Genomic DNA, 13500 nt, shown 5'->3' on the forward strand with positions numbered 1-13500 from the left:
AATAATTTTTTACTACAAACATTTAATGGCCTTTTCACTCTCTGTTGCCTAACTGAGGTAAGCTAAGCTACTTCTAGAGAAGCGCAAACATGTCAGCTCCAAGGCTAAGCAACTGCTTTAAATACAGGCTCAAGTACAGAAGGGCTCTAGATGCAGAAGATATGACATTAAGCCCAATTTGGACTAAAAAAAGGAATACATTGGATAAATGAATGTAAAAAGTTAAGTCTGACATTATCGAGGTGGACTGTGTTAACAGTACCAGTATTGCTAAGGAGTGGTCTATACAGTGCGCCAGAATCCACACAACATGGGCAAGAACATCCTGCACCACTGAGCACAGAGTGCTCCCAATACAACCATCTGGATACCATACCTTACTCTGTGTGCTGTCCCACCTCACAGAGAATTAACAGACACATGCTCCAGAGCTAAGAGACAACTGCTAGCACACCTCACCTGACATGCAGTGTGAAGTCTAAAAGCTTTATATACGCCAGTTTATGCAGTGCAGTGAACCAAAGCCAATCTCACAATGCTTTTCACAATCTTTACTTTAGCTGTATTTCACAAACTCACTTGCCATGGAACCACACAAATGCAGAAATGAAAGAGATAAAAACAGAAAAGTAACACTCTTCTTCCAGCTGCAGCACTAGTTCAGCAAGTCTACTGAACTCAGTGACACTGCGCCTGTCAAAAAGGTGTATCTGTGACCCTCAAGGTCAAATCTGGGATGACACATTCATGGTTCAAACACTCACCTAAAGTTCCGTCACAGATGCACACATTTCTCCAGAATATTAATATAAGTTAGCATCTAAAAACTGAAAAATTTCTGGCTGAGATTATGAGTTAAAAAAAAAAACAAAAAAAAAACAAGATGAGATTATTCTGATTTCTGTTCTCATTAAAGGATTGAACTTGACTGTGCTCATCAGTCGAAAATGATGGTGCTCTGAAAGAGTTTCAAACTGACAACCCCAATTTTCAGAAAACAGGGTTTTTTCAGAACTGTATGCTTTCTATATACAATACACTGACACCAGGTATTTAGTGGCTACACGCTGAAATTCAGTCAAATTGTTAATTCCTACAGAGTTCTCACAATCATTATTTGTTACAACTGGGGAAGATGTAACGTAATCTAGAGCCTGTTTCAACTATGTGGCAAACAGCATCATCTTGGCAGAGTAAATTGTGGAACAGAAATGCTTAGGCTGGCAAGGACGTCTGGAGATCACTTGTCTCACCTTCTGCTGAAAGCAGGGGCTTACATTAGATTACCCAGGGCCTCAATGGGCCAAGTCCTTAAGAGAGATCCCACCACTTTCCCCAAGCAACCTATTCATAATTAACTACTCTAAGTGGGCAGAATGTTTTTCTTACATCCACGGCTTGGGGTAGAAGGGACTGTAAAGATTCAGTTTCAACATGCCTGTCTGATTCAGGCAACTTACCATTCAGCTTGGCCCTAAATGACACCAGGGATGGGACATCCACAATTTCCCTGGACAACTTGTGTGTCACCACACTCTCAGTGAAGTACTTCCTCCTAACATCTAAGATAATGTACCCACTTTTAATTTAAAACCATTCCCCTTTCTCCTGTCGCTACCAGACTGTGTAAAAAGTCAGCTTCCATCTTTTATCTAAGCTCCATTTAAATACTGAAAGGCTATGTGAAGTCTCCCAAGTGTGTTCTCCTCTGCAGGCAGGATTGTCCCTGAAGCAGCTTAGTCTCATAGCCCCTTGTCAAGTCACCGTGCTCCCTTTTGAAGGCTGCACCTCCACCTTTCTCTGAAACTATTTTCTAGATAATGGAAGGCAGTGATCCTTCTTGAGCTCCCTCTTTTCTAGCCTGAAATTTCATATCTTCAGCATTTCTATGCATGCTAATGTGGTTAATGGTAGCCCTTCATGCTATGATTCCAACAAACATTACACAATGGCTTTCACGCCTAGATAGAGCTTTAGAAAAAAATCACTCAGGCTTCTTGCTGCTATTTAAATTAAATGACAAAGTACACAGAAACATAAGCTGACACTCAACATATTAGAGCACTGCTTCTCTGAGATCAAAATTCATAATGCTTTTCTTGAATATAAAGTTCCATGTTATTATGCACAACAGCCCACAGTAGTTCTCTCACAGTTGAAAAAGTATGTTTGTGTGAAGTGCACTCTGAATTGAAGGAAGGCTTGATTTAACAGGAAGGCTTGGCCAAAGTCCTTTGACTCCTCACAGAACGACTTCTAGAGATTATGAAGTGTGAAGCGTTTGATTTCGTTGGTCAAATAAGATGCCAGATCCTTTACATGTAAAGTTTTTGTTTTTTTTTTTTCACAAGTTCTGACTGTGAAATTATTTATCTCCCTCTGCCTCAGAAATAACATACTACTTTATGCAAAGAGCTCAATTTGAAACGAACGCATTCAGAGGCCGTGAACGGGTGAATGCTTGGCACTGACATATTTCATTTCTGTTTGAATGCTTTACTCTAGCGAGTGAACACTTAAACGACTTTTGTCACGCTAACGAGCCTCCGCGCTGACAAAAGCCTGGAGTGATTTATCCTTAAATCCGCTTTCAGGGCGGATGAGAAGAACGAGGCACATGCCTGGAAACAGATTACAAAGGATCAACAAGTCTTCCCTCACGGACGCCGGGGCGCTCAGCCCAGCACCGGCCGAACCTGTCCGCTTCGCGGGCTCAGCGTGCCGCGCAAGCCTTCCTCACCTCACCCCACCCCACCGCGCCCGCCCCGCCGTCCCGCGCAGGGTGCGGAGCCGCAGCCGGCTCCTCCAGCCCCGCACCTCGCGGGGACCGCCGCCCGGCCGCGGAGGCGGGCAGCCCCGTCCGTGCCCCCGCGCGCAAGCAGGACTACCTGCTGGTCTCCAGAGACGAGTACCGCTCGGGCAGCACCTGCAGGCAGCGCTGGAAGAAGCGCACGTGCCGCTCCTTCAGGAACTCCAGCCTCTCCGCCTCCGCCCAGCTCGGCGCCGCCATCTTGCCGACACGCACTGCCGGCGCGCTGCGGCTGCGTCACGCGCGGCCCCGGAGTGACGTCACGGCGGGGGTGGGAGAGGAGCTGACAGGAGCCGGCTGCGATTCCGGCTGGCGGCTTACAGCAAGCGGTGCTGGAGGGTAAAGCCTGCTGCTTCTTGTTTTTGAACACGGAACGGGTGTGTCTGCAGGGTTAATGTTTTCTGCTAAGAGTCGTGGCTTAACATTTCAGATTTTTTTCCTTCGTCAACCCGTTAGAAAGGCTAAAAATTGCTTTTTAGAGCAAAAAAGAGTAAGTTGTTCAAGTGACCAAGTTGACATGTGTCTCAGGTTAAAACACAGAAAGATGGTGTGTCACCTTCTCTCTTAATTTGGCCAATCTCCTTTTTTTCCTTGCTTCTCTACTCCTTTACCTTGCTTTTACACAGTTTGTAGCTTAAGTTTTCGTAGATACTGAAACAGACAGAAGAGGATAAGCTAATTCCCTTACACGTATTTGGAGTGAAAATAAATGGTACCAAAACATGTACGTATGCAGCAATTTGTCAGCTTTTGCCTTGACCTTCTTTTGCCCTGGTGCAGAATAAATTGACATTAAACAGTACTGAAAAATCACAAAGACTGTCTGTGAATGAAATTTAGTGTGAATATGGACAGCAATACCAGTTCTCAAGTAACAAATTCACACTGAGACGGGACATAACTAGATATTACAGCTACTGAAAGCAGCAGGATCGACAAACATTTATTTTTATTACTATATATAACAATTGGGTCTCTCACTCTCCATGAAAAAAAAAAAAAGTCGACATCAACTCAGCCATTTTTTCCCAAACAGACTGAATTAAACAAAATCATCTCTATATTTAGAAACACAGACTTCAATAATCCTACAGCCAGAACTCAAATATTGAGGAAAAGAATATCTTTGTCCAGAAGAAATTTTTTACACTGGATGTTGACAGACATTGTTACTCCTACCAAATTAAAAACAGATTTAAGTGAGTAGAACTAGAGTGTCAGGGATTTAAAAAGAATCAAAAGTATGAAAATATTTAGCAGATTGAATCATACAAGGAAATTGGCAAATTTAACATAATTGTACGCGTGAATGGAGAGCTAATTACGAATTCACTCTTGAAATTCAGTAATTTCTTCTGCAGCAGTTCTCCTCCTTTTCAGCTTTCTCTCTTTTTTCCTTCTCAAGCTTCTCTTTGTTCTGCAAAGTATTCCTTTCCACCAGTAACTTCATGTGGCATTGGTGCTGGCATTCTTTTAGTTTCTTTTTCTCTTTCTCTTGCTCTAGTTTTACTTGTGATGCTTATTCCATCGCAGATGTTATTGCTTTCTGTTTTTTCCATGCTGAAATTGCTCCCTGTTGTTGTCTTCTTTCTTCTGCTTTTTGCATCTGATCTTCATACTGAAGCCTTTGAATAATTTCTGATTTCTCTTTCTTCTTCAGTTTTTCTTCTTTTTCTCTCTGCTGCTTTTCTTTCCATTTCTTAATTAACTGCAGTAGAACAGCAGGAAATAAAAAAGATCTTCATTAAAAAAAAAATCTTACACATTCCTGTTGATTGGGTCTGATAAAAATATGTCCTACAAGAATACAAACTGAAGATAGCATAACAAATCTATTTAAGGTAAAAAGACAAAAGAACAGAACCTATTTCTGCCTTCTTACATTCATTTTTTTTTTTTTATTTTATGCACCACACAGGGAGGCTCAAGACTGGCCAGCTGAAATAAGTTATGGAATTCATATTATCTTGGGATAATTATGACTACTGTTGTCTTTTTCCTCAATGCAAATTTATGTTTTTGTTTTGTTTTTTTCTTTCTTCAGAATAGCAATTCTACTTTTTTCTTTTTAATGTATGTCTGTATATTTTTTGTTTTCCAAATAAATATAGTTCTTGAAGGAATTGTAGTTTTCTGCATCAGAATTTGACTGGTGTACTGCTTACATAATGGGACAGACATTCTAAAGGACATGTAACAAGAACTGCAGCTTCAAATGGCATAGCTTACTGCTCTGAGACTGGCATCTAACATGCTGGACAATTTCCATTTAAGTATTTATAATACACTCTTGCAATACTCAGTCCATATCAGTATGCTGTCAGGTCTACATTTGTTTGTAATTCTTTAAGACAAAGATTTTGTTAAGTTGAGGATACTAAAGAAGATTTCAGTTGCTTATCACCAACTGCAACAGAAATCCACTGAGCACTACCCCTAAACAAGCAAATACAAAAATAACAAGTGCATGTATTTTAAAAATATGTATATTTTCCTTAAAGCTACAAAGCCCCCAGAATAGTCATTTTACCTCTTTTTTTTTGTCTTGTAAAATGAGAAATTCTTGATACCACATGCCATGTTGTTCAACATCTTCTTTTGTTCTTCCACAGAGATACTCGAGGGCTTCATCCACGTAGGACAGCTTCCCTTTGTGTTTAGTCCATACTTTAAGAAAATTCTGATGATCACCATCATCCCAACCTCCTTGCCTCCCCCCTGTTTGCTGCAGAAACCTTTCAAACTCTACAACTTCTGCAGGTAGATTTCCCAGTGTTTTATTAACCGAGATCCTAGCTGACGGCAACTTCAAAACTTCTTCTGTTGTTGAGCTGCTCGTTGCCCACAGTTCCACTTTTTTCTCAAAGATGCTGAGCTCATTAACTGCAGTTTTTTCATCCTTCAAAAGCTGTTCATATCTAAGAAGAGAAAGAACACTGGAGTGTAAGAATCCAACAGTCAATGCTCACCGAAAATGAACTTTGGAACTGCTCAATGCCACAGAAAAATTATTCTTGAAAGATTAAGAACTGACATGGTAACACAGATGAGAACTAGTTGTAACGATTCCAAATGAAGCGCAATACAATTTGAATTAAGTTACCCTTTTAGTGGAAGTGTACACATATGGGAGGCAAACAATTCACTCAATCCTCTCCTGACACCACAGGAAAGAAAGGAGAAAAAAAAGTTCACTTAAAAAAAACCAAACAATCTAAAACAATCTAATCTGTTCTGCAGCTTTTCTCTGAATAGCCTTTTTATAAGCAAATGGTTGTTATGTTAAACCATGCAACAACTATATTAACAGCCTGTTTGGAATGTTAATGTGTTAATTGTTTGAGTTTTGATTGACATACTACAGCAAAAGAGAAAAATAAAAAGAATAGGTTGTTTGATTGATGCAAAGCTTTCATTGTGTGTCAGGAAAGCATTTTTGTAACTGAAGCAGACATAAACGTACATTTGTCTCTGTTCATCTTTAAAAGTATTGATTGCAATTTCAATTTCTTCCAACATTTCCTTGAGCTCGTCAACAACTAAAAAGGAAAATAAGAACATATCACCTGAAGTTTAAAACATTTTAATAATAATTCTCCATTATCCATAATTGTAGAGAATATAAAGGATTCTGAAATGCCATTATTTCAGAGTACAAAAAAAGCCACAATTCCACTTGTTTTACAAGACCCTCATTTATTCAAAAGGCATGATTTCACAGTGACTTAGTCAACTAAATACAAATCCTGATATAAATGTTTACTTCAGTTGAACAAAAATCTTATTCTAGGTAATCTTCGATTCAGAAAATGAGACAGCCTTATCCTAAAGAGTTTCCACTTTTGTCTTTTGTAACAATGCAGTTAGTGACTTTGAAAGCACATTCTAATCTTTTTTCCCACACTAGACTGTACCAAGTATATTTAACCTACAGCTCACTGCTTTATTCAAAGCTGGGCTTACAAAGTGACTTCAGAAAGTAAGACTTGTATTCTGTACTGTCAGCATGCTGTAAACCTCATCTGCAGAGGGTGGGTAAGCCTGCTGTTTAGAGAAGACCTCTTGTGCAATGGTAGACAAATGTTTTGGAATGTGTGCGTTTTAAACCTGCAGAACAACCCTACAGATGCAATGAATACAGTTTAACTTGGACCTAACTGACACCATTATATCATCTGTAACTTTTAGTTCCACGTACATCTTGATCTGGCATCTTTGCTAATGATTTAAGGAAGAAGATGCTTTTTTTTTTATAGTATAGACACTCAATAAATGAAATGACATGCATTTCATCTAGCATCCTCAGCTGCTACAAGAGCTTCAGCTTGAGTTCAATTACACTGCAGTAGATTTAGAAAAGAATTTTTCTTTTAGTGCTTGTTTCCCAAGAGGTTCGAATCAAACTGAACAAGTTGCCTCAGCATTTCATGCAGAATATTTCTATTTGCGCTTCAAGCTAGATGGTCTGTGGATGGCTTGAAATTAGTTCCATGAAGATACTCTGTGACCTTCTATCAGATGATAAACTGCACTACAAAACTACTGTACATAAAAAAAGCATATAGAAAATACTTGACTTCCAGCATTCTGAAAAAACAAACCCATGTAACTTCTGGGACAACATGTATTTCTCAGTTTCTGCTGAGAACTGCAAGAGGTTTTACCATTTCTGACATTTCTCCTTCCTTATCTCTCCCTTCCCAGATTCCTGGAAGAGCAAACAAACCACAGAAGCATCCGAAGACTGTAAGAGAATCATAAGCAATATTCAAAGGAACCTGTCTATGAAGGAAAATGTTTTAAAATCTGTTTGCATAACTTACATTCTGATGTATGTTTCACATCTTCCAGTTGTTGCTGAAGTCTCTTCACGTTATTACGTATTTTTGTTAGCTGCTGCAGGATTTTAGTTTCTGTTAAACAAAATAAAGTGCTGGTAGTCCTAATGGTTTCTTTGTCTAATAAATTCCATGCAAGATTAAAAGCAACAAAGCATCCAAAATAAACCAGTAATTTCATTCAAGCAGTAAGTTCTGTTTAATCACATGAAACTGCTGTTCATACCACCCATTTTAACATAACTGCAACTACATGTAGCTGAGTGCGTGTACTATACATCTCCTCATCAGGTTTTAAAATTAGTAGCTTCTTTCTAACGGTGTCAACAGTGTAGTCACATACAGATTAATGCAGTTTTCTCTAATGTTTTTATCATGTAACTGGATTAGGAGAACAATACTGCCTGTAAAGAAAGCAACTCCACCTCCGTTATGAGTCAGACTCTCTCCTATACCTCAGAACAAACTTGGAATCATAATGAAGAAAACAACTTACATAAATCTAGTTAGAAATCATATGGTATTTGCTGTGTTAACTGAAGTAGAATTAGTGTTTGCAGGAACTTCAAGCATGCATGTGCTTATTTACTTTGTTACCATTTAGGAGTTTATGAGTTTGTAGGCACTATTAATTAGCATGAAGCTCTGGGCCATTTTAAGGTACTACAGAGTCCTCTATCCTAAAAGGATTGGTTTATAGGAAGAAATAAGTAATAGAGTCCAAAATCTAATGAAACATAGCTAATACGTGATCCTACTAATTCACAGTAAAACTACAGAACAAGTAGAAACACATAGGTTGTGTTAATGAAGTCGCACAGTAAATGAGAAGCCTGGGAGATATATATATGCACCCAGAAGATCCTACCCTAACGCTTTCACATCTCACATCTAGTACCTTAAAACTCTTTTTTATATTTTTATCTTGCAACACTATATATACCCATACTTTCATACTTCTCCTTACACCTGAAACATTTTCTGATCTTTTTAGCTTAGTCATTCCTTGGAAACATTCACATTTCTTAAGGATTGTAAGATATAAAAAATAGGACAAGATCTGTCAGTTAAGATATCCATATTGAAATACATACAGATTTGTGAGGAAAGTGTATTTCCAATTGTTTCCTTGAAATCTTCCCCTTATTCAACTTACATAGTTTTGATATTCTGTATCAAAAGACATAGCTTGATTTGATTACTTTCAAAAAATTTAGGTACTTCATCCAGGTTGTCACTTTCTGTCTTTCACCATTTAATTAGTATGGCAAGTGGAAAAGATGATACAGGACACACTGTGTTTATCATCTCACAGAACTATTTGCACTACGAATATTTATTATCCAAGAAAGAGAAAAATGCAGCCACAGAACTGAAGAGTTCAAAAGCCTGTTTGTAGGCAGGGTAAGAAAACCTTCTTTTATGTATCTTAGCAAGATTATAATAGATTTTGCAGAAATCTGTTATAATCCTACAGAGTGATTGAGATAAGACTGAGGAATGATTGACATAGGAAATCTAAATTAAGCATACAAAACTGCTTCTAAGTTTCTAAAACAGTAAGATTTCACCTAAATTTTTGATAGTGGTATCTGCTGCATTTAAGTCTAAAAGAAAACAATAATAGAGAAGGCTCAAGATGTTTATGCTACTGAATTTTGAAAGTGAATCAAGAAATTGTTCTTTACAACCATCAGTAAAATAGTTCAATCATCAGTAAGACACTTCAATCAGAATCTACCTCTCAACCACACTAATCTTTCTAACACTGCTAATTAAAAAATTAAGCAAAGAGCTGTAAAAGTCAGCAAGCAAACAGAAGAAAAAAACATATGAAAACAACACCCCCAAAAAGGTATCTTACTTTCAGTTTTCCTATCGACAGACATTTTACACTCCAGTTCTTCCAGAATGCTGTATTCTGCTCTGGAATCACTCTTCCTATTGTAAAGACATCCATTTTTGTCCTTCTGTATATTTGCAAGCCTGAAAAAATAATATTGCCACATTAAGCAAGCAACACTTTGTAAAGCAGCAAGATTTTCCAACATTAGTATACAGGTGATACTGGTCAGCGGAAGCATCTTATATTTTGTACAATTTACTGGTTTACTCCTACTACCATTCTCAAGGGAAACTCTTCCAGTTATAAGCCTATGCAACGAAGTAACCCAAGAATGTGGACAAGCAAGTTAAAGAGAAATTATCTAATGGACAAGCAGTGCTTCACACAGTAAAACAGTGAGAAGCTTTATCTGCATGATGAATGCTTACTAGGGAGCCTTATGAGAAGAAAGCACTGATGGGACACAGGCTGTATTACTGCAGTTGCACACATAGATGGAGCCCCAGCAAAGACAAAACAAGTGTATTCCCTCAGGGTTATTTACACTGGCAGTGGTACTACTGCAACTGAATATTCAAATTCAAGTTCATTAAAATCGGAATAACTCAAAATATTAAAGCTGCTACCGTTTGTCACATACAGATTCAGTCCTGTATATTTGTTTCCTTACCAGGGTAAGAAACTTTCAAATACAACTCAAACTATGTTCTGCTTTTTTCTACTACAACTAGGCACTTTGCTAAAATTTGACCCAGAGAAGCACAGATGCAAAACCACCACAGAAACTGAAGTCCATAGCATATCTGTGTAATTTGGTGCTACCATTAAGAGATCAGAGCAGTACCCACTGATGCCATGCTGAACAGAGATGCAGCAGTTAGCAATGTCAAGCAGAACTACTGACAACCCAAAAAACCCTGTCTCTCAGAATGAGGTTGTTTCTACAGTAGGCTATAGATGCTGTGTAGTTGAATCCTCTACACAGCACAGAGATGCCTTCATACTTTAAATGCTTTGCTGCCCACTGGAGTTCACGGACCAGACGAGAGTGATAAAATCTACCGCAGTGTACAGGAAGCCTTAAGAGCACAACTACAGAAGGACTGAAGTGTGCCATAGTTAATGGCATCCAAAGCTGCTTGAGAATCCCTACATAACTCAGCAGTCAACTTCTGAGCCATTATCCAGACTCCAGGATAATTAGAGGAGCTGATCTAATCAGATGGCAATGTGTCTCCATGAGACTACATAGCTCATTCAAGATTTCTAACTAGAAACTTCTGCCACCTGGAATTGGCTGGCTAAGCCAGATACAGCCCTTATTCAAGACATAGGGAAGCACATTTAAATTACTACTGTGCTTGAGCTGTCCTGAATTCCCATTTTCAAAAGCACCAATATTCTAGAAGTGCTCTCAATTTCGTATGAGGAAGCTCCTTTAATGCTGCCACTATTTCTGCTTTGTTGAGATGTTTTAAAGGCTTTAATTCCCTAGGAAGGCTAGCACAGCTAAGTAGGAAAACTAAGATCTCAATAATGCTGCATGCACACCCAAGTTGAAAAACAGGGAACCAAGTAATGCCACAGGCACTTCCATTTTTGTGAATCAACTGAGCATTAGCAAACTGAAGGAGACAACTGATCAAAGTCCAGGTGGTAATTAAAACAAGGGGCAACTTCAGAGCTCAGAAGCTTATCCTAAATTACTATAACCATCATAATAATCTACCTGGGATTCTGCAAATGAAATTGTAGCCTCAATACTTAATTACCATGAATTATTACCTTGAAGCATAATTTATATTATAGAGTCACAGAATTACAGAGATTGGAAGGAACTTCTGGATATTATAGAGTTCAACACCCCCACAAAAGCAGGTTCCCTACACTAGGTTGCACAGGAAAGTGTACAGGTCTCAAATCCAGAGGAGATTGCACCACCTCTTTGGGCAGCCTATTCCAGTGCTCTGTTACTCTCAGGATAAATAAGCTCCTCGTGTTTGTATGGAACTTCCTATGTTCCCAGCCCATCACCCCTTTTTCACAGAGTCCACTCCCAACAACCTGGCTCTCATATTTAAGATATTTGTAAAGAGTGGTGAGATTCCCTCTCAACCTTCTCTTCTCCACACCCAAGAGCCCCAGGTCTCAGGCTTTCCTCATTCTGGAGATAATACCTTCAGAACAGCATGAAATTACACTCAAGTTTGGTTTTTTGTTTGCTTGTTTTGGTTTTTTTTTTTTTTTTTTTTTTTTTTTTTGCTTACTGAGTTCTTAAATTTTCTGCTATTCTTACAAATTCTGTTTCCTTAGCTTGTTCAGCTTTCATCTTGCAGTTCTGAATTTGTCGAGCAGCACCTGCAGCACTGAAAAAACTGTCATTCTGTAAAATAAGACAAAACATTCAAAAACAGTATTTTGTTTTTAAATACTGGTTGTTTTCAAGCAGACGATGCTGAGATCATGAACAACACGACTTCAGTTTTACACTGCTGTACTTCAAAGAACTTTAAGTCACGCCGGTACAAAAGCGATGGGATCGCAAACCTAGGTGTGAATATAAAAAGGCATCCTTCAGCTGAGAAATGGAACGAACAGCAGCTCACTTTAGCAGAGACAGCTGATCTCACTGACCCTGCAGCCTTGCCTTCATGGCTGCTTTTACCCGAAGATTCAGAGGTAACTCAGCACTTGGTGGTAAGCACACAACCAGCGCTAGGCAGACCGTGCCGTCTCGTCCAAGGAAAGCACGCCGGCCTGACTTCTGAAAGCCTCTTAATATTCCTCGCATACTGTTAACTCTTAATTCACAGCAACTTCGCAGCTCTCCCGCCACGCCCCGGCCCTTCCCGCCTCTCTGGACGAGCCGCCCGCGCCCTCGCTGCGCGCTCTGCTCTCCGTGGGCAGCCGGCGAGGCGGGCTTTGCGGTCGGGCCTTTACCTGCTGCTCCTGCCCCAAGGCCGCCGCACAAACCGTTGCCAACGCAGCCATGTTGGCCGCCGGCAGCCGCCGCCGTCCCGCCCCGCGCCGGGCGTGGCCGTGGGTCCGTCCGACGGGTGCTGCTGAGCGAGGGCTGCTCGCCGCCCTGTGGGACTGCGGTGTAACGCTGCGGAGCGTTTAGTGCTTCAGACGGGGCGCTGACATTGTAGGGAGTGGCATTCGCTCTGGTGCTCTGAAGGGAAAACCTGATCTGGGGAAAGAGGTCCTGAATTCCTGGGCTGGGGATAGTGTGCAGGACCTTCAGCAGCGTGGCACGGGCGGGAGGTGACTGCCCTGGGCCTGGTTCTGGCAAGAAATAGAGATTTGTGTTATTCAGTACAGTCAAGCTATCATCACGGAATTACAGAATGGCCTGGGTTGGAAAGGACCGCAGTGGTCGTCGAGTTTCACCCCCCTGCTATGTGCAGGATCACCATCCACCAGACCAGGCTGCCCAGAGCCACATCCAGCCTGGCCTTGAATGTGTATCAAAATCTCATTTTTCACTCACACGTATTCACAAAACTTCCAAGGAGTTGCCATTCAGGTTTTCTATTTTTATGCTGTTGCATATGGAAACAACTACACTATACATTTCACCTGTGAGAGAGAAGCAGAAATATATTTACTCATTTAGTACAGATGTAATGCAGTGATCTAACGTGTCAACAGGATTCGAGATGGCTAGAGACACTGGATTATTAACCGCATGGAGGGCAGGGTTAAACACAACACACATAGGGATCCTGGGTTCAGCTGAGGCAGTGTAAAAAGCACATAGATGTTTTCATTATTAGTGAGTGATAGATGCCACAGTGGAGAAGAGCTGCTGCCAGGATGGCACAGCAGCAGGGGATGGGACGGAGCCAGGACAGCCAGCCTGAATCAGGCATGAGGTTATTCAATACCATGTGACATTGTGTGGAAGGCTGGAAAGCTGTGGGGAGTTGGCTAAGGGCATGCTGCTCTTGAGGTATGCCGGGTGTCAGTCAGCAAGTGGTGAATAATTGTGGATATAGTACACGTGT

At 40.3% G+C, this 13500-nt stretch overlaps 2 protein-coding genes and 1 long non-coding RNA gene across 3 annotated transcripts in view; 1 reads left to right on the plus strand and 2 right to left on the minus strand.

The window, feature by feature from the left end:
• Positions 1-3118, minus strand: part of PGGT1B (protein geranylgeranyltransferase type I subunit beta) — a 33228-nt gene extending 30110 nt beyond the window's left edge. Inside the window, 1 exon segment of the mRNA XM_048932057.1 lies at positions 2889-3118. Coding sequence (XP_048788014.1) covers positions 2889-3010 — 122 coding nt within the window. The 5' untranslated portion in view covers positions 3011-3118.
• On the plus strand, positions 3059-7626 carry LOC125687185 (uncharacterized). The gene is made up of 3 exons (XR_007374002.1): positions 3059-3148; positions 5422-5569; positions 7514-7626. It is a non-coding gene; the product is annotated as an uncharacterized LOC125687185 (long non-coding RNA).
• Positions 3717-13050, minus strand: CCDC112 (coiled-coil domain containing 112). Its single transcript, XM_048932058.1, is given in 8 exon segments — positions 3717-4345; positions 4347-4517; positions 5340-5727; positions 6273-6348; positions 7633-7722; positions 9512-9633; positions 11761-11876; positions 12434-13050. Coding segments are annotated over 8 exon segments (1044 nt in total). The 5' UTR covers positions 12485-13050; the 3' UTR covers positions 3717-4315.
• Between the last annotated feature and the right edge of the window lie 450 nt (positions 13051-13500).

The sequence above is a fragment of the Lagopus muta genome, chromosome Z (assembly GCF_023343835.1).
Source record: "Lagopus muta isolate bLagMut1 chromosome Z, bLagMut1 primary, whole genome shotgun sequence".
In the NCBI taxonomy this organism is placed as follows: domain Eukaryota; kingdom Metazoa; phylum Chordata; class Aves; order Galliformes; family Phasianidae; genus Lagopus; species Lagopus muta.